A 20,899-nucleotide genomic window follows, 5' to 3' on the forward strand; every position below is an offset into this window, starting at 1 on the left:
AGTTAATCGATTAAACAAGGCGCATAGTATAACGAAACACCTCAGTTAATCGATTAACCGAGGCGAACACGGTACAACACCCACCTCCGTAAATAATTTGTGAATTAAAAAAATAGCCCGGTGAGCCCAGTGGCCCACCGAGCCTGATGCCAAGGTCCAATAGAGCCTGGTGCTGAGGTCCACCGAGCCCGCTGCCTCCACGCATATCCGCTGTCGTGTCGGCGCCGCCACCGCCGGAGAAGGCCGACCCCCACACCGGAGAAGGGAGGAGAAGCGTCGAATCTGCGCTGGCCATGTTCTTGCTCGTGCCGCCGCAACGCATATCTGCCACCGCGTCCATGTGAGTGCCACCACCGCTGGACAAAGGGCGAGCGCCGTGCTGGTGCATGGGGAAGGAGGGGCACCGGGATCTGTTGCCGACCGTGTCCATGCCCGCGCTGCCGCCGATGAGACCCGCCGCTGCCGTGCGTTGCAAGAAGAGGTGCTCGCCGCCGCCTTGCCTTGGCTGGAAGAGACGCCCGCCGCCGCTCCTGGAACTGAGAAGCGCAGCTTGCCCGGCCGGATGTGGATGGCACCGCCGGAGGTGGAAGTGGAGGGGCTGGCCGGAGATGGAGGTGGAGGAGTGTGGCACCGGGGAACAAGGTCGTCTAACTTCACCCGAAATGACTGCATGACGCAGTCACGCCATCCGTGCCGTCCGCTGAGAATCGGAGGATGCAGCTCTGAGCTGCAGGTCTGGCCGCCATGCTCCTCTACTATTTGGGCCTTGGCCCAAGAGCAAGTACATCCGTCGCTCGCCTTTTGGCGCTATTTTTTCCATCTTGGTGCGAGTTCCGTTTCTTTTTCCCGTGAGAGAGGGTTTCAGCGGTGTCGGAGTCGGCGATCGGCTTTTCCGCGAGCATGAGGGTGAGGCAATTGGCTGTTGCTTGAGTTGTGTCGCCATGAACATGCTTGCAGGTGTGGATTCCGTCTCTCCGTGTGTCTTTAGATTGCATCAATATTCTTCTAATTTGTTTGCCATCCTCTCATCCTGTCACCTCGTGTTAGACTTGATTAAAGAAACATCAACTTGCGTCTGAATCTTTTATTTCACAGGGGCCAATCACAAATGATGTTATTGCTGATTTCTAGTAGTACGGAAATTTTTTGTCATTGATGTGCAATCTGAATATCTTTTGCAAATTTATTTTATATGACTTTCTTTTGCAATCTGAATTTCTTTTGCTACGATGTATGCATGTTTACTGAAATGAGAGCATCTGAAGCTCTTTTCCAAACAAGACATGATCATTATTATTCAACAATCTGTACATCCAGTCATTCACTTGGGCAATTCGGTGATCACATTCTCAAATTTCTATTCACAATATCACTTTACAATCTCACAGTCCTATCTAACGACTCTGCTCTAAAATACCAATAGCTAACATTACAGTCTGAACAACTGAACAGCCTGATATGCAGAACTGCAGAACCACGCTGCCCTTCCCCTTGGAATCCCGAAGCACATGGAGAAGGATGGAGCGCTGGTGGTGCTGCATCAGTTGCGGCCACGTTGCATGAAGGGGTGCTATCGGCCGCATCGTGTACCTCCATGCAGAGCGTTCGGAGGGGAAGAAAGGTGCGGACCACAGAGGACTGCACCTACCCGTGGGCGGCGGTGCGGACGAGGGAAGCGAGCACTCGGCGATGAGAGCGGCAGCGCGGCACATGGAGGCTAGCAGCAGCGCGGCGCGTGGCAGGTAGCAGCTAGTTGCGGCGCGGGCGCACGGCGGCTACCGGCGGCGCGGCGCTAGATGCCGGCAGCGCTCAAGTGCTCCGGGGCTGCAACTCAACCAGCTGTGGAGAGTATGGGCTATAGTTGGGCCGGATTAGCTGGCCGTGAGTGCATAAATTATTGACAATAAATTATTGACAGATGCTGGCAGACGTCCGATCTTCTGCCAACGACTCAGATGGCGTGACCGCGTCCTACATTCCTTTCACGTGAAGTTAGATGATCTTGTTCCGTCACCGGAGGTGGATGAGTTGGCAGGAGTGGATCTGTATGCGTCGTCTAAAATATTAGAATGGGTGGGAAATATGCTGATATCAGGTAGGGCCTAGGTGTCATTGGTTTTGAGAAAACACAAATTGAATGGATGGTGGGGATGAATTTACGTGGCCTGTGATCCATCCCTACACGTCAGCGATCCGTGGGAGCTGCATGCGCCTCCATGTGCTGTTGCATGCGCCTCCAAGTGCTGTTGCATGGTGGGGAAAGCTTCATGCGATTTTTTTTATTCCTCAAACCTAGAGTACAACTATCTGAATACGCCCAACACACCACATACAATCCATGCACCTCACATATACACTCTTAAGGCGTACGTTAGACCTAAATTTATACACAGAGACACACCTATAATATATTCATGAAGACCAAACTTCACTTAGCGACGAAAACGTCGCCTCCTATTGTGCTACATACGCACCTGAGGATACAACCGTAGAAAATGGAGAATGGGGCATCAGACGTCGAAGCACGGCTTGAAACGCGGGCGGGCAGGGAGCACACCGGCTTCCTTGCCAACTGAGCTACGGCTCAGTCCCCAGCTGCATGCGACTTGACCATGCGCGATTGCAGAGAAGCAGGTTGGATCAAGTGCGCCTTCAATCTCTGTAGGCATTTTTGTGGCAGCAGAGGGTGTGGCCACCGGTTTTGTGCCACGTGTTGGCTGTTTTGTCAAAACCGTGGGCGCTGCAGCGGATTTCGAAATCGGAGCAGAAAAACAGGCGCGCGCAGCAGTTTGTCCACCTCGGTAAATTTGTTTTAGGAGTCGGGCAATTTAAATGTCCAGCTGGGTTAATTGGTATTAATCGAAATGGTTGTTTTTAGGATAATCATCTCAGTTAATATATTTTTCGAGGTGAATTTTTGTACCGCCTTCATTAATAAAATATGACTACCTCAGTTAATCAGAGACATTAACCGTGGTTGAGTTGCCTGGGCCGCCTTTGAGGCCAAAAGTCCAGCGTCCCGCAAAATCGTTTGTGTATTAGTGAAACAGTTTACCAAAAGCTCCACCGATAGACTGTTCATGGAGCTAAAGCAAAAAAAAAAGTATCGCTGGTGAAACGAAGTCGTGCCAAATAGGGCCATATTATGTACCAGCTTATTTAATTAATCTCCTTGCAATAATAGAGATACCTACTACTTTTTTCTCTAGCTGTTTTTACAGCAAGTGGGAACAATCTCTGCTCTGAAATTCTTAATAATATACTCACCCATTGCCGTCGGCCACACAACACAAGCGCTCCGTTTGGTTTCTCTGCGCCGGCTGCTGGCACAAATTTTTTTTATACATGGAGTATTAAATTAAATCTATTTGTAAAATTTTTTAGAGATAAGTGTAATTTTTCATGACAAATCTAATAATGGTAATTAATTGATGATTAACTACAGTGATACTACAGTAACCATTCTCAAATCACGCAGTGAAAGATCTTATTAGATTTTTCAGGGTTCCTAGTGCAGAGATTCTAGAGTTTATTTTATAAATTATCATTATTTAATAATTCTGTTCGGCAGCTCCAGCAGCCTCTAGCCCAACAGTGTTTTCCTCTCACACCGCTCCAGCACCAGCTTCCAGCCACCAGCCAGCCACAATATTTTTTTCTCACATCACTTCAACCACCAGTTCCAGGTTCAGCCCAATGAACAGAGTGAATATCTCTAATTATTAGTTAAAATTGTTACACTTCATAGCATAGTAGAAGGGCCAAGGAGTATAGCTAGCTGGGGTTGACCCAGACCCAGAGACGGCTGAGCACCCGACTCCACCTGAGTCTTCTTGGTTCTCCACGTTAGATCTTACGGGCAATTGGAGCTGTGGCGCCAGCAAGAAGACTCAACAACGCTGATAGCCTCGCGGGAGGGGACGGCGCCAGCAAGAAGACTCAACAAGCGCTTCGAACCCAAGCTCACTCTGACCACTTCGCTCGTCAAGGTTAGTCAAGCTCCCAGTCCCAGATCTGGATGTCTGCAGTCTCCTAGCATGGTCTGATTTAATCTGTTCCTTTTTTTCAGTGAACATCGATCCAAGGAGTCTTGCCGGTACTTTTACCAATTCCTTTCGTCTCTTTCCTGTGTGTTGCAAAAACGTTTTCGAAGGATTCACTCCTGCAGTCCTACGTACAGGAAACTGAATCTGACACCTTTTTCCAGTTAAATTTCTACAGTAGTTTTCGTTTCTGGAAAACTGATCTGCTACATTTGTGGCTCACCTTCATGCGTATTCGTTTCTCGAAAACTGATGCGAACTAATTTTCTTGCTTATAGCTTGGTCTTGTAACACGTACTACTTCCCTTTTGCCTAGATAGGGCTAAGTATAGAATGAGATCTTTGAGAGAATGACCACCGGATTGGTGGAAACGCAACAAAGTGGGAACCGAATATGTTTGGGGCATACAGATCGATCTATGGTTATGGGTTTAACCTTTCGATCTATATGTTGTGAGAACTATTATGCATGCTTATTATGTAACTTTTCGTTTTCCTATATACATCGCCATACATCCTAACCACCTCTCTTTCCATCTTTATTGGAAGGGATGGTTGCATCGCTTGGAGAACTGCATAGTTGGGATTTGTGCTTTAATTTGTAGACCACAAGCGTACTGGATTACTGTCTAAATATAATATAGGTACGCACCTCCTTTCTATGGATTTCTGTTTGAAAGTTATTTCCACTTTATTTCCAGGTTTAACCTATAGAGAAGAAAACACAACTAGTCTACGAGTTCACAAGAATGCATATGTAGTTCTAGTTTTCTTGTAGGCCTTTGGTGTAATACATTCTAACATCTCCTCACATCGATTGGAGCAGCTGTTGGGTTAGTTTGTGCTTCATATATAGACTACACACAGTGCTAGCAGATAAATATGCAGTAGATATGTAATGTATTTTCTGGCTGGGTACTATCCAAAAATTTCCATGTGATTTGTTCTGCACTGAACAGAACAGAGATAACACTTATACAAGTAAAAATATTTGTTTTCACTTTTATTTTTTAACCACATGTTAACAATTTTGATTCTGATTATTTTATCTTACCCTTAAATATTGAGGTTGTAGATTTTTTTTTGAGATTTTTTCTACATTTCTAATACTCAAATACATAGCATGATGTTCAAGGTATAATAAGTATATGTCCTTTCGTAGAACATCTAAATCTCCTGTACGTAAGTAATAAATTCCTTTTTATGGATTATTTCTGCAAGTGAAAGCATGTCCCAAGCAAACTAATTTTTGCATCCTCCAGTTTTGATAAAATGGGGGATAGAAATGTTCTGGAGCGCATACTGTCCGGCCACGAGAAACCGAGGGATTTGGCATTAGCACTTTTACAGAATATCACGGAAAATTTCTCCGATGACAGAAAAATTGGTAACGGTGGATTTGCAGAGGTTTACAAGGTAAGATCTGTGTTTTAGACATCACCTAATTAAAGGACCTCATCAAGTGATGTGAAACGTTACTCCACTACATTGATTTTGATTTGGTGTTTTTCCCTCCTTTTGAGATAATGTTTCAGTGTTAGATCAAGGGTTGAGAATGATCTCGTCGAAATTCTTATCCACAGGGTGTGCTAAAAAACAAGAACATTGCCGTGAAGAAGATTCTTTTGAACGAACACACAATCGATGACAAGCTATTTGATAGAGAGGTTAAAAACTTGATGATGATGGAGATTATTAGCCATTCAAATGTAGTCCGCTTTCTTGGCTTTTGTGCTAACAACCATTACGAATACGAAATGATAAAAGATAATGGAGAATGGGTTAAGGCCCAGATAAGGGAAAGATTACTTTGTTTCGACTATATCAGCAATGGAAGCCTTGATAAACATATCACCGGTATGACAATGCTTCATTTCACACACTATTTATTACCTTTACATCTTTACTAGTAATTTTCATGTCAGGGTGTACAGATTATTAGAGCATACGAAATACTTCCATTAAAATGGTTATATACCTTTTCTCAAAAAGTAATTTAGTATTTTAGTTTGAAGCATTCTCCATACTTTACTTTTACCCCTTTTAATTAATTTCTTGTGCAGATGAATTAAGAGGGCTTGAATGGAGTAAACGCTACGAAATAATCAAGGGAATTTGTAATGGTTTGCACCACTTGCATGAGAACAAAAAAATTATCCATATGGACCTAACTCCTGGCAACATTATGCTAGATAATGAAATGGTGCCAAAGATCACGGATTTTGGTTTATCGAGACTCGACAAAAACACACACACTACTGGTCCTCGTTATTTGACGCGGTAAGCCATCAGCTTTCTAGAGAACCTGTTGTCTTCCCTGGCATGTAGTACACAAACTAATCTGATTATGCATAACGCATATATACACACATGTGCCGTATCTTCATGCAGAGGATATTGTGCTCCGGAATATGAAAGTGGTGGTAAACCTTCAAAGATGGCTGACGTATATAGTCTGGGCGTTATAATTACTGAACTAATAACAGGACGTAAGGTCGATCCCAATAAAGACAAAGTAAGCATGTTTCTCTCGCTGCACAGATGGTTGCCTTTCATTTTTTGTTGCTAAAATATACTTCTTTTCATAACAGTTGTCATTCTATCTTTGTTTTAAATATTTTTTCTATACGATGCACATGTTGTTCAACTAGATGAATTTTTGGGAACTAATGGGATAAAAAAATATTTGACTTACAGCAAAAATAGAATGGAAAGAATTTGAATCAGGGGAGTATTAGATTGTCATATTGCCCGATAACTTAAATACCAATATACTACTGGATAGCTCATAAAAGACGACATTTCTATTTTTTTGAACATTTAAAAGACGATATTTTGATAGTCCACGTACAGATAATATCAAATAATTTGCTGCTCTTACATCTTTGTTTGTATACGAGCATTGGAACAGTGACTGTTCCCTTCTTTTCTTTACAATAGGACAGCAGTAGTTGGAAGTATGACATAGGCTAGAAGGAGCCCACCTATGTTAATTTGTTACATTAGTAGAGGCGGCACAATTTAAGGCACTTGTTCAAGGTTAACGGACGCGCTTTAAACAGCCCACCTCCGTTAGTGTACTTGCAACCAAGGTGATTGTCGTAGAACGCACACCTTCGCTGATCCATTTACGGAGGCAGACATTATAATGTGACCACCTCTATTAGTTCTCCATTAACGAAGGTGATTGCCTTTAATGAAGTATGTCTCGGTTGATTGATTAATGGAGGTGGTCTTCTTAGAGTGTCCATCTCCCATTAACATAGAGGTTGGCTTAAGTCATCCGCCTCCGTTAAATATTAACAGTGGCAGCCACTTATCCCGGGGATGAGCAAGCATTAACAGAGGAAGCACTTTGGTGTGCCCTCCTCCATTAATCCTTGGTCACTCTCGCAAAATCTTTTATGTAATAGTGCAAGTATGTGTTTTTAAGTGAGGTGTGGTGACACAAACCTATGTGACAAAACTTGTCAACGAGTGGTACCAGGACCGCGGATGGGCGATCATCGGCAATGTCAGGAGTAGGAGTGTGATTTTTGTCCCTAGACTAGTGAAGCACTGGATGTCTCTATCGCCAGAGTGATGCCAGCTCATGGTGCATAGGATGGTGAATGCGGTTGGAGGCGCCCAGTATATATCCCAAGCTCACCCACACCAACTACGACGAATGGGCAATGCCCACGAAGGTGTTGGTCTAGGCTTGGGGTCTATGACATGCGGTGGGAACCGGCACCAAGGTTGAAGTCCAGGTTCGGTCCATGATGGAGGCCATCCTCTGATTATTGTGATCAGAGTACGTCAAGACCCTCGGTAACATGGACAAGGCCAAGCTCCCAAGGACATAATCTGATAACTTAAATACTAATACTGGCCAATCTTAATGGGCGGTTTCATCCCACTGTTTCCAAGACGTAAAACTCGTCAAGAAATGAGTCTCTCTCACAGCACAGTTTCATCAGATTATTTTAACAATTAACATGGGTCCCACCTTTTCCTCTATCTCAAATCAACCTCGACAAAGTCGCACTGACCATCGAGTCGCGACCAACACTCGCTACGGAGCCACACCAGCAGCCGGCGAGTCGTGACGACCGTGAAGGAGCTCCTTCCTAGCAGCCTTCCATGGCGGAGCTACACGGAGCCGCACTAGCGCCCCTCACGCTTGGGGCCGGCGCTCACGCCAAATGCGGCGAAGCCCGCGCGCGCCTGCCGCCTGCCGGCTTTCGCGGCCGCGCAGAAGGATGCGGCGGAGATACTCGAAGCCGCACTAGCACCCCTCGCGCTCGTGGCCGGCGCTCTCGCCCGTTTGAAAGGAGGATGCGGTGGAGCCCATGCGCCTAGGCCGCCGCAGAAGAAAGAAGCAAAGGAGCCCACGCGCTCACGGCCGGTGCTCGCCCCCGCGTGTGGCGGAGCGCGAGCCCTCGCACCTGCTGCCTACAAGGATGCGGCTACGGAGGCATGGAACGAGGAAGTAGAGGAGCCCGCACGCCCGCGGCCAGCGCGGAAGGACGCGGCGGAGCAGTGAGCCCTCGCTCTCGCTGCCAAAGAGGATGCGGCTGTGGCGGCACGGAAGGAGGAAGCGGAGGAGCCCGCCTTCCCTTTCTCTTGGCAGCAGCGACCATGCCCGGTTCGAAGGAAGAAGGAGAAGTCGTACGATGAAACGTACCTAGGCTTTCAGTGCGAGTTTCACGGTGTTTCTAACGTTTTGGAAATGCTACACTCTTTTCACCCCATGAAACGTTTGCCTTCTCTCTTCTAGTTTCTTGCAAAAGGCTGATGTGGCACCCTATTTAATGTGCATGAACAATGCTTTCAAATCGAGCGACTAATCGCGATTAATCGACCTTATCGGTCCAGCGTGCTCGATTAGGGTCCACGACTCGATCAGGAAGCCTGATCGACCGATCGACCGACTAATCGGCGATTAGAGGCGATTAATCGTCCGACTAGGGGTGTTCTCGATTAGGTTTGTGTAACGGGGCTGGATTGCTTGTGGGCTGGTGAGAAAATCAGAAGCCCAAATCCCACTAGGGTTAGAACTTAAGAAGCAAGACTGGAGAGGCTCCCAGCCAGGCAGCCACCATTCCGTCCCGACCGAGCCGCGCCTGTGTTGGCGGCCGCCGCTCCCTCCATTGCCGCCGCCGCCACGGCCCATCGGCGCCGCGAGCGAGCTGAGCTGCCCCGACCGGCGACCTCCTTCCCTCCTTTCCCTCCGGCGAGCTCCCTTCTTTCCTTCGTTCCCTCCGGCAAGCTGCCCCGACCCGCGACCTCCTCCTGTCGGCGCGCGAGCGCGAGCACGGGTGATGGGTCTGGCGAGCTCCAGAGAAGATGGCTTCGTCGTCCTCTAATAGTGGTGAGCAATCCCTTCTTCCCTCCTTTCCCTCCTCTATTCCAGTGTGCCGATTTGCTGCCAAGTACCATTGCATCCTGTGATTCGTTTGCGTCTTGAGCAGAAGGGGAGCTGAGGCGCGCTATGGTGGAGGTTATAATGCTCAAACCAGATGCACCCAGCGCTGGTGGGAGTGGTGACGCTGCCGACCGTCTTTCAGTGGTTGCCTCCACTGGTGTTGTTGGTTCTTCTTCCTCAATTGCTCCAGATTCTGCAGCATATGCTGAGAAGGCTATAGCAAAACTGCCACCGCACCTTGCTAGTACTTCAGTACTTAACTCCTATACTGTACAATAATATAAGTATATATATATACATATATATATACATATATATACATATATACATATACATAGACACACGCACACACACATATACATATACATATACATATATATACATATATATGTCCTGGACGACTAGGGTCGATCAGACCCGACTAATCGACCCTAGTCGACGACTAATCACGATTAGTCGTCTGGTCCACCCATTGTTCGATCAGACGATTAGGCGATTTAAAAACATTGTGCATGAAACATCCCATGAAACCCCATTGAGAATGAATAAAGGAAGTTTTTTATGAATCCGTGATCATTATATCGAGTTGATACAATAAATATGAATCCACTTCTGGTCTTTGCAAAAGCACATAACCTAAAAACAAAATAGGAGAGCTGACAATCTAACGACTAGCAATCCTAAGACTAGAGCCGACACACATGTACTTAGGGGAAAACACCATAACCATTTGTGTCGATTGTCATGCTTTTGGAGCATAGCCCATGTGTGAATCCAATGGATAACCGAATGTACCACCTGCAAAGGAGAATAACATTGTCTTTTTACAAAAACCAAGTCATTTCTGCATAGCCAAATCAACCAACAAGTATATGCTGCACGTAGCATAACTAGAAGTTTTAAATCCCTACCAAACCCCTGGAGCCAACTCTCAAACATATGAGAAATACTATTAGGTTGAGAAAGACCTATAGCAACACGTATGCAGTTGCGTACTGCACACGCGAAACGACACTAAAAAAAGGGTGCTTAATTGTCTTATTTTTTATAGCAAAAGTTACACTTTTCACTGTTGCGACAACTGCGTTTAAATTCCAAATAATTTTGTTTAAGTTTGGAGTGTCTTGATGAATCAGATCTAAATAATGTGGTTTCACTGAAAATTGAACCTTTGAATTAAAATTACAATGAAAGATGTCATGGTTTTGTGTAAGACTAACATTAGCAATGCGGGAGAGAAGGCCATTCCAGACTAGTAATTTTGATCCAATTGGATCACGCCTCCAGATGATGTACTAAAGACCTCAGCTACAGAACATGAAAATGGTGGTAAACCTTCAAAGATGGATGACGTATATACTATATAGTCTGGGCGTTATAATCACTGAATTGATAAAAGGACACAATAAGGTCGATCCCAATAAATGGCATAGGCACGTTTGTCTCGCTGCACAGAATACAGACGGTCCCAGTTTTGCCTTTCATATTTGTTGCTTCGTCCCCCTTTTCACAACAGTTTTCATTCTATCTTTGTTTTAAATTAGTTTTTCTATCTTTGGCAATAAAATATTTTTAGATTCACCATGATAAGTACTTTGATAGTATATCATATCCATATACTATGATACACATGTTTTGACTAGATGAACTTTTGGAACTTAATGGTCAAAGAAAGAAAACATTTGACATATAACAAAAATTAGAATGGCTAGAATTTTAATCCGGGGAGTATTAGGTTGACATATTGCCCGACGATTTAAATACTAACAAATTGAAAAGCCTCTAATTAAAAGACGAGATTCCGATAGTCCACATACAGATAATGTCAAATAATCTGCTGCTCTTACATCTTTCCTTTGGTATACAAGCATGGTAACAGTGTGACTTCTAGTAGACAAGATTTTAAAAGATGTCTCCTATTTCTAACAGAAATGGTTTACTTAGGAAAACCGTCTGTAACTGCTCCGAAGTGATGGACTATGGATAAAAGCCCCCACCCCTCCCACTATAACACCTGGGTTTTATGGTCGGGTTGGCTAGGTGGGGCGCGCTAACATGGTATCAGAGCCGAGGTCCCGGGTTCGAACCCACCCGGCCACGCATTTCCGTTGCGCGATTTCCCCTGCGCCTCTCGTGTGCTGAGACCTGCTGCGGGCTACGCCGGGCTCGCACGCCGTAGGGGAAATGATGGACTATGGATAAAAGCCCCCACCCCTCCCACTATAACACCTGGGTTTTATGGTCGGGTTGGCTAGGTGGGGCGCGCTAACACGAAGGACTGGAGCTTATATTTTGGAGTTCTGTTAAGTAAACTGTTAGTAGAAATAGATCTAATTTTTAAGGACGATCAGACTCCTAGGTGAACTAGGCACGTGGTGAGGCGACACCATACACATACACTCACATACATTAGAGCAGGATAAACATAAGTTGATTCATACCTTTTTGCAGCCATTTTAGAGCCTATGCACAAAGTCACTACCTACACTACCAAGAGCAGTTTATACCTTATCCAAATATCCAAGCACTAGCAACATGCCACATCAAAGGAGTATACCCATGACCTAGATTCAAGCAAGCATAAGCAATATAGTTTAGACTCCTGAGCAGAAGAAGGAAAGGAGATGAAGAACAGATGAAGGAATTGTGATGAAGAGCAGAGGAGGGGAGGGGAGAAGCCGATGTGAGGGTAGTGGGCTGCTGGTAGGGCATTGAGCATAGGAAGAAGACATTGAGTCGCAACAGGATGACAAAGGCTGACGGAGCGGAGGTTGGAGATGCAAATCGGTGGGGGCTGTGAAGTTGCAGCAGGAGCTGTGAATCGAGCCGGAGCGAAAGGGGCGCGAGCAGCTCAGGTGCTCCTTCTGCCTTGGCCCTTCTATTGTGTGCAAGTCACAGCAGGAGCTGCAAATCGATGGAGCAGAAGGGGTGCGACCTGTACAGATGGCCATGACCCTTCTCCTGCGCGTATGACGCCTTTTCCTCCTGTGGCCTCGTCTCTCATGTGCACAGCTCCTTTCTCCCCCGTGCACAATTCCTTTTTCCGCGCGTTGTCTTTTCCTCCCGCGGCCACTTCTCCCGTGCCACGGCACTTTCCCTTCCATGCATGGCTCTTTTCCCTCCCACGGGCAGCGTCCTGGGCAATGCCTTGGCAAGTCCGACGCCTCAGTTGGGAAATCGCCTAAACGTCTTAAGAACTACGCAAATGACAACCACCCTTCCCAAACACTGGATTAGTATAGTATTTGGGAGAAACTGGATTTTGATGACCCCTTTCTTTCAAAAAGTATTCATGTCAACTTCTTGAGTGGCACCATGCTATGAGCTATGAACCCTAATTCATATCAGGTATAGGGAGGATAACTATTGCCAAAAGGAAGGCCGGACAAAGTCGACGTGGAGGGAGACTAGAATGTTTGGGGGTAATTGGATTGTTTGGATAGCATTCGATGAAGTCGGCAACTATACCCATCGTGAGCACCGGCTAGGAGTGTGCTACAGCTATTAGAGTATATTTGGTAGTTGTAGAATGGTATCACGAGATTAGGGTTTGAGATCCTAGACTATCTTCCGCTGCCCTAACCCTAGCGCCGCCGGCGCCCCTCCTGCCTCTTGCGCGCCGCCTCGACGGCCTCCTAGAGCGCACCTTGGGAGGTTGCTCATGACCTCCGCCGGGGGCGGCGCCCTCTACCCCCTCCATGGCAGATCGAGGATCTGCCGGTCTTTCAGGTGTCGCGGCAGATCAATTTGATCCGTCGCTGTCGTCGTCAAGCATCAGCGAACCGTGATGGAACTCACCTTGGATGTGTCATCCGTGGCCTCCCCGTGCCCCTGCTTCTTCTTCATCAGCGCGTCGGGTGTCATCCTCGCCGGGATCCGCTGCCGCGAGGATCTGACGCACCGCGCCTCCAACCCCGCGGGCTTCTCCACTGCACTGCCGGGAGCCTCCTCGCGCGACCCCGCATGTCCGCGACCCCCCCTTCGACTCCGGCGGATCCGCCCCGCCCCGGCCTTCTACCCCAGCACCGTGCGCCGAGACGCCACCGTTCCGCCTCGCCGGGCCTTCGCCCGCCAGTGGCCGTGGCATCGGCCGGCCGTGCTAGGCTCCCTCTGCGCCTCTCCTCCCTGGCGGGGATCCACCGCGGGTGGACCGGCTCCGCCCCGCTCGTCGCCTCCCACCAGGCGCCCCCCCTCTGCTTTCTCTCCCCCTCTAGCTCGCTTCTCTCTGCGGCTGTTGACCGTGGTGAGCAGAAGGAAAGAGACAAGAGGGTGAGCCCCTGCTACGTGCACCCAAGAGTTCTACACGAGACATTGCTGCTGGTTTATTTTTGGTTAGTTTCTCTGATTTTTACTCGATCACTGATCGAGATTGAGTCGCCCGCCTCCCGTCGACCTCGCGCCTCTACTTCGACGTCGGCGTCGACTTCACCGGCCTCTTCTTCGTCTTCGACATGCGACATAGTGACATGGACGGTGGCCTAGGGGACGCCCATCTGCACTGCCCTCCTCGCCGCTTCGTTCGCACGTCGACCTTCGCCAGCTCGTCGTCGCCTTCACCGATCGGGACGCCTTCATCGACTTCGCCCACCGTCGTCTCGCCTCACGCTACTTGGTCTGATTAGCCGATGTGCGTGATCCACCCGGCTCCCGTGATGTCTGTCCTCGTACTGCGCGCCTCTTCCCCGAGTATGGAGGGCTGCCGCTGCTTCGCCTCTTCGGGCTGCGCGCCACCCGTGATCTCCTTCGCCGTTGCATCCCCACCGCCGCCGACTACGTCCACGATCTCATCGTCGACTTATCGCTGTGCGTCCCGCGCATGGTCTTCGTCGAGCTGTACGGGTTCTTCGCCATCTCCTTCGAGCACCGCCGCCGCGCAATCCGGATCATTCGGCCTTGTGCTGGAAAATCTGGGTTCCCTTCGCCACTTCGTCTAGCACAACCACGTCGCCAGCATCGCCATCTTGTCCCCGACTACTTCGTCTACTCCAGCAACAGCAGGCGTTGGCACCTTCTACCTCACCTTCTTCTGCGCCTGCGACCGCCATGGAGGCCTTCTTTGCTGGTCCCCCTCGGCAACGGCGTCTGGTTGTGCATCCTCCCTTGCACGTCTGGTATTGGCAACACCGGTGCGTGCCCATCGTCCCCGATGCGTTCCCGAGCCTGGCAAACTCGAGTATGTGTCGCCCGATGGCCTGACTGCATCGACTTTGGCATCGCTCCCTCTACGACTGCCTTGACGCGTCGCCATCTTCGTCTCCGGCGTCTTCTCCATACGCCACCACCATGGCGCCTCCTTGTGCGCCCGCGGCTTCATGTGCGGCTTCCTCGTCTTCGGCAATCTCAACAGCTCTATATCGACCTTGGCTACTCTACGCACGGCATCTTCGACCATGGCTCCTCGCCCTCCAGCTCGGCTACCTCGACATCGGCACAAAGGCCTACCATCCGCATGAGTTACTCGCCGGTTTTCTCTCCAGTCGTAGCATCCACCACATAGACGTTATGACTGGGGGGGGTGTTAGTACGTTGGCTCCTGCTTTCGGCCTCTTCTCCAGTCTCACCGTTTGCGGTGCTCCCGCTGTGACTGCGGGGGAGTATTAGAGTATATTTGGTAGTTGTAGATATACGTATCGTAGACTACCATATGTATCCCGGGGAGGCTTGCCCCCCAAGTCTTGTACTCTTATATATACCGGCCGAGGCCTCAATGAAATAATCCATCCATTACACCAAATCCATCTTCCTACAGCAGCGACACCTAATGATGCGGTGAATGGGATCATTGAAGGCGCAAGGTTGATTTTTGCTGCATCTTGTGGTGTGCCTTATCGGGAACCCTCTCGCTGCCGCCTATAGCTGCACCACTGCTTGGAGTTAATGCTCTGACTTCTCCAAGTGAGCATGGTAGCGGTTGAACATCATGACAGAGCGATCCATCTCTTCTCTGCAAGATGGTGAGTTCTCTCAGCGGGGACAATGCTTGGATCATCACTTGATGGTGATGGATGACCAATAGCAGAAGCCATGGGAAATTATCCCTAACTCATGACATGGAGGCGGCGGGAGTCATTGGTGAGGCTAGTGGGTTTGGCAGCAAAGCAGAGGTGGAAAAAGAGCGCTTGGAAGCCGCCACCAGATGTTATGAACTATCAACCCTAGTTCATATCGAAGATAGGGAGGATAACCATTGCCAAAAGGAAGGCCAGGCAAAGTCGGCGTGGAGGGTGACGAGAATGTTTGGGGTTCACAGGATTGTTTGTTGTTCATTTCTTTACAGTCTCTGTTAGCCAGTTACAAGATATAAATAGAAATTCCGAGCCCTATCTCCTCGATTCTCTCCTAGCTTTTAAGTTCGTACTCCCTAATCGGCAGCTTACTGCCATTGATTGCATGCAGCTGGCTGTGCATGTGCCTCCCTAGGTTTTAACCCCTAACTGGCAGCTTAATTGCCATTGATTACAGCATGCACCTTCTGGATTTTCTGTTCTGGCTGCATCATGAGTCCACACTATGTCTAGCTCAGCATTGCCATTTTCTTTCTGTTGGAGTATATTGAGCCCATGTGTATAGAGGCTCATGTATTGGATCTATATATACCCACCCATCTAGGGTTGGAGGAATATAGCAATAATTCCCGTCATTATGGTATCACTAGCCTAGGTTAGGGTTCTCCTCTGTTTCCAGCCTCCTCTGTTTTCTAGCCGCGCCTCCCCTGTGCCCGCCGCCGCCGGCCATGGCCGGCCGGCCGCTGGCCCCCTTTTTCCCCCCCTCCTCCTTCCCTCCCCTCCCTCCCTCCCCCTCTGCTCCCACTCGCGCGGATCTGGGCGCCCCGCCTGGATTTCCTGCAGCCGCCGCCGCCTCTGGCCCGCGCCCTTCCGCATGGTCCCGTTCCGCCGCTGCCCTTCCAGGGCCGGGCGCGGGCGCGGCGGGAACTGCGGGATCCACCCAGGGTGCGGCCGCCGTCGCCCCTGCGGTGGTCCTGGCCGCTGACCTTGGGCCGGGGACGTCGCCCCCCTTGCTCCAGGCGCGGGCCCCGGCGCGGGTCCTCTGCAGCAGGCCCAGGAGCTCCCTCTCGTGGTGGAGCAGCCCATGGAGGCCGCCATGGCTGCCGCAGGTGCCGATCTGGCTGCCCTGCGGGCCGCAGCACAACTGCTGCAGGCCGCGGGTGCCGATCCGGCGGTCCTGCGGGCCGCAGCCCAGCTACTACACGCCGCGGGGGCTGCTCGTGAGGACGCGGCCGCCGATCCCGCCGTTGCTGCTGCCCACCGCGCCGCCATCGCTGCAGGCAAGCAGCCCGTCGTCGACGCCGCGTCCGACACTGCGTGGACCGGGCTCGGGATGCCGCCCGCGGATGCGCCGCTCTCCGCCATTGCCATCCGCGGGCAGCCGGCCGACGCCGCACTCGCCGCGGCCCTCCTCACCGCCAAGTCGGAGGCTTCGGCAGCTCAGGAGCGGGTCCGCGCAGCTTCCCTCGCCTGGGAGCATGAGCGCGCCACGGCCGACGCCCTCGCTCTCCGGGTCGCCGAGGCGGAGCGCTTCCTCCGCGTCTCTTCGGGCCGGCTCGTCGACCACGAGCCCGGCGCCTCTTCCTCACGCCAGGCCCCGATCGCTGGAGCTGGAGCTCGGTACGACCCGACCGACCCCATGGTCGCCCAGCTCCACCTCCAGGCGGCTGGCGTCCAGAACATCAGGGCCCTGGTCTCCGTCCTCCTCGACCCCGCGTCCTCCTCCTACGGCCGCTGGCGGGACCAGGTCCTCCTCACCCTTCGCCGCTACGCCCTCGACGACCACGTCCTCGTCGACTCGCCGATCTAGGCGCGGGACGTGACGTGGCTGCGCCTCGACAGCGTCGCCCTGTCCTGGATCTTCAGGACCTCGTCAGGACACACGGCGGCACCGCGCGGCAGGCCTGGGTGGCGCTCGAGGGGCAGTTCCTCGGCAACGCCGAGTACCGCGCTCTCCAGCTCGACGCCACTTTCCGCACCTTCGTGCAGGGGGACCTCTCCGTCGGTGAGTACTGCCGGCGGATGAAGAGCATGGCCGATGCTCTTCACGACCTCGGGGATCCAGTGTCCGATCGGGTCTTGGTGCTCAATGTACTACGGGGACTGAGCAGCACCTACGACCACCTGAAGGGCTGGATCGCCCGCCAGAGGCCCTTCCCCACCTTCCTGCAGGTCCGGGACGACCTCGCCCTCGAGGAGATCACCAGGGGTCTCGTGCCCGGATCGTCCTCGCCCACCCCCGCCGCGCTCGTTGCTACTCCACCGACCTCCTCCACTGTTCCTCCTCCCGTTGGGCAGACCGAAGGAGGGGGGACCGTGGACGTCGCAGGCGACGGGGTGGTGGTGGCGGCACTGGTGGCCCTGCTTCTGGCAACACCGGTACCGGTGGGGGCCGTCGGGGCGGCGCGCCGACATCGGCTCCGGCTCCCGCTCCCGCCCCTGCTGCTGGAGGTATGCCTTGGCCATCCTTCAGCAACCTATGGTCAGGGCGCATCTCGATGTGGCCGTTCCAGGGTCCGGGAGGGGGGCCTCGTCCTCAGCTCCAGCCGGCGGCCATGTTCACTGGCGCTGCTCCACTCCTCGCGCCTTCCTGGACCCCGCCCGCTCAGCCCAGCCAGCAGCCGACTTGGCCTGGGGGGTGGGACCAGGCCGCTCTGGCGCAGTCCTTTAGCACCATGAGACTGACGCCGCCGACCAGCACCGAGTGGATCGCCGACTCGGGCGCCTCGTTCCACACCACTCCCGATGCTGGTATCCTCTCTTCTGTCCGACCCCCACACCCTTATTGTCCTTTTATCATGGTTGGTGATGGGTCTTGCCTTCCTGTCACCGCCGTGGGTTCTGCTCCTCGTCTTCCTCATGTTCTTGTTGCTCCTCAAATGGTTCACAACCTTCTTTCTATTCGCCAGTTTACTGCTGACAACTCTTGTTCTATCGAATTTGACTCTTCTGGTCTTACTGTGAAGGATTCGGCTTCCCGGCGTCCACTTCTCCGATATGACAGCCCGGGGCCCCTTTACACTCTTCGGCTTCCTGCTTCCGCTGCCTCGCCTTCGGCTTCTTCGTCTTCTGCTTTTGCCGTGACGGCTTCTTCCACTACCTGGCACCGCCGGCTTGGACACCCCGGCCGCGACGTTTTGGCTCAGCTTAGTCGTAGTACAGATGTTCCTTGTACTAGGGCTCCTGCTGAGCACCTCTGTCATGCGTGCCAGCTAGGTCATCATGTTAGACTTCCGTTTTCTTCCTCTTCTTCGCATGCTGCGCATGCTTTTGATCTCATCCACTGTGACATGTGGACATCTCCTGTACTCAGCATGTCTGGATATAAATATTACCTGGTCATTGTTGATGATTTTTCTCATTACTCTTGGACTTTCCCTTTGCGCGCCAAGTCTGAGACTTTCTCTACCCTCCTCCACTTCTTTGCCTGGGTGTCCACTCAGTTCGGCCTCACCGTTAAGGCCGTCCAGTGTGACAACGGGCGGGAGTTCGATAACTCTACCTCCCGGTCTTTCTTCCTGTCTCGGGGTGTTCAGCTGCGTATGTCTTGTCCGTATACCTCTCCTCAGAACGGCAAGGCTGAGCGGATGATTCGCACGACGAACGACGTCGTGCGCACCCTTCTGATCCAGGCTTCTCTCCCCCCGCGCTTCTGGGCTGAGAGCCTCCACACCGCCACCTACCTGCTCAACTGTCTTCCGTCCACTGCTTCTCCTGCTCACACTCCACACCACGCTCTTTTCGGTACCCCTCGCTACGACCACCTTCGGGTCTTCGGGTGTGCGTGTTACCCTAACACGTCCGCCACCGCTTCTCACAACCTGGCGCCCCGCTCGACTCGTTGTGTATTCCTTGGGTACTCCCCTGACCACAAGAGGTACCGATGCTTTGACCTCACCTCTCGCCGCGTTCTGATCTCCCGACACGTTGTCTTCGACGAGTCGGATTTCCCCTACTCCACCTCTTCCACACCTTCTCCTGATCCCGAGCTGGCGTCCCTGTTTCCGACTGACCCGGTGGTTCAGCCACCGTTACCTGTCTGTCCTTTTCCTGCAGATTTTCCCGGCGCACCGGCACCACTTCCGGTGATCCCTGCTGCTCCGAGCGCGGCCCCGGTACCCGCGGTCGCGCCACGCGCGGCCCCCGGACCTCCGGTCGTGCCGCGCGCGGCCCCGGTGTCTCCCGCTGCGCCACGCGCGGCCCCGGTGCCTTCCCCTGCCCTTGCGCGGTACGCTCAGCCGGTGCAGGTGTACCAGCGTCGCTCGGCGCCGACCTCGGCGCCGCGGCGGTACGCTGAGCCGGTGCAGGTGTACCAGCGTCGTTCCGCGTCGACACTGGCGCCGCCTCCTGCTCTGGAGGCTCCTGCGATGCCGACACCGGAGCCGTCGCCTCCTCCGGCTTCCTCTCGAGCAGAGCCGGAGGTGTACCACCCGCCGGTCATCCATCGGGATCCTCGACATATCCATCCCATGGTGACTCGGCGGATGGCGTCCCAGGCCGCGACTCTCTCCGCCACCGAGGGAGAGCCGCGGGTCTCTCCGGTACCCTCCTCTGTCCGCAATGCCTTGGCGGATCCTCACTGGCGTCGCGCGATGGAAGAGGAGTACGCGGCTCTTCTTGCCAACCAGACGTGCGACCTCGTGCCGCGTCCGTCTGGTTGCAATGTGGTGACTGGCAAGTGGATCTGGACGCATAAGCGTCGGGCTGACGGCACACTGGAGCGCTACAAGGCTCGCTGGGTTCTCCGGGGGTTCACTCAGCGGCCTGGTGTGGATTATGATGAGACTTTCAGCCCGGTTGTGAAGCCCACTACGGTGCGCACGGTCCTCTCACTTCGCTCTCGCGCACTTGGCCTGTGCATCAGCTGGACGTGAAGAATGCATTTCTTCACGGCACCTTGTCAGAGACTGTTTACTGCTCTCAGCCTGCGGGATTTGTGGACTCGAGTCGTCCGGATATGGTCTGCCGGCTCAACAAGTCTCTCTATGGACTGAAGCAGGCTCCACGGGCTTGGTACTCTCGGTTCGCCACGTTCTTGCTGACACTGGGGTTCACCGAGGCCAAGTCTGACACGTCTCTCTTCATCTACCGCCGTGGGGATGAGACGGCATATCTGCTGCTATATGTCGATGATATTGTGCTCACAGCTTCCAGTCAGCAGTTGCTTCAGAGTGTCATCTCCTCTCTGCAGCAGGAGTTCGCTATGAAGGATCTTGGTCAGCTCCACCACTTCTTGGGCGTCACTGTTGAGCCTCGCCCGTCTGGTCTCCTGCACCAGCGGCAGTACGCTCTCGATATTCTGGAGCGGGCTGGGATGACTGATTGCAAGCCCTGCTCCACTCCAGTCGACACTCAGGCGAAACTGTCTGCTGATCTGGGTGATCCGGTGGCTGACCCTACAGCCTACCGGAGTCTGGCCGGCGCTTTGCAGTACCTCACCTTTA

The 20,899-nt window shown here is 51.9% G+C and overlaps 1 protein-coding gene across 3 annotated transcripts in view; it reads left to right on the forward strand.

Moving 5' to 3' along the window:
* The first annotated feature begins 3,783 nt into the window (after window positions 1-3,783).
* Window positions 3,784-20,899, forward strand: part of LOC120651733 (disease resistance protein RGA5-like) — a 28,262-nt gene continuing 11,146 nt past the window's right edge. The window contains exons 1-7 of one of the 3 annotated variants that reach the window (XM_039929342.1): window positions 3,784-3,989; window positions 4,070-4,096; window positions 4,593-4,687; window positions 5,306-5,459; window positions 5,627-5,900; window positions 6,107-6,323; window positions 6,435-6,558. In XM_039929342.1, the coding sequence (XP_039785276.1) occupies window positions 5,316-5,459; window positions 5,627-5,900; window positions 6,107-6,323; window positions 6,435-6,558 (759 nt within the window). In that variant the 5' untranslated portion in view covers window positions 3,784-3,989; window positions 4,070-4,096; window positions 4,593-4,687; window positions 5,306-5,315. Of the gene's footprint in view, window positions 3,990-4,069; window positions 4,097-4,592; window positions 4,688-5,305; window positions 5,460-5,578; window positions 5,901-6,106; window positions 6,324-6,434; window positions 6,559-20,899 lie in introns of all 3 variants that reach the window. The other 2 variants (XM_039929343.1, XM_039929344.1) reach the window with 2 other exon arrangements.

Source organism: Panicum virgatum, chromosome 9K, assembly GCF_016808335.1.
Source record: "Panicum virgatum strain AP13 chromosome 9K, P.virgatum_v5, whole genome shotgun sequence".
Taxonomy (NCBI): domain Eukaryota; kingdom Viridiplantae; phylum Streptophyta; class Magnoliopsida; order Poales; family Poaceae; genus Panicum; species Panicum virgatum.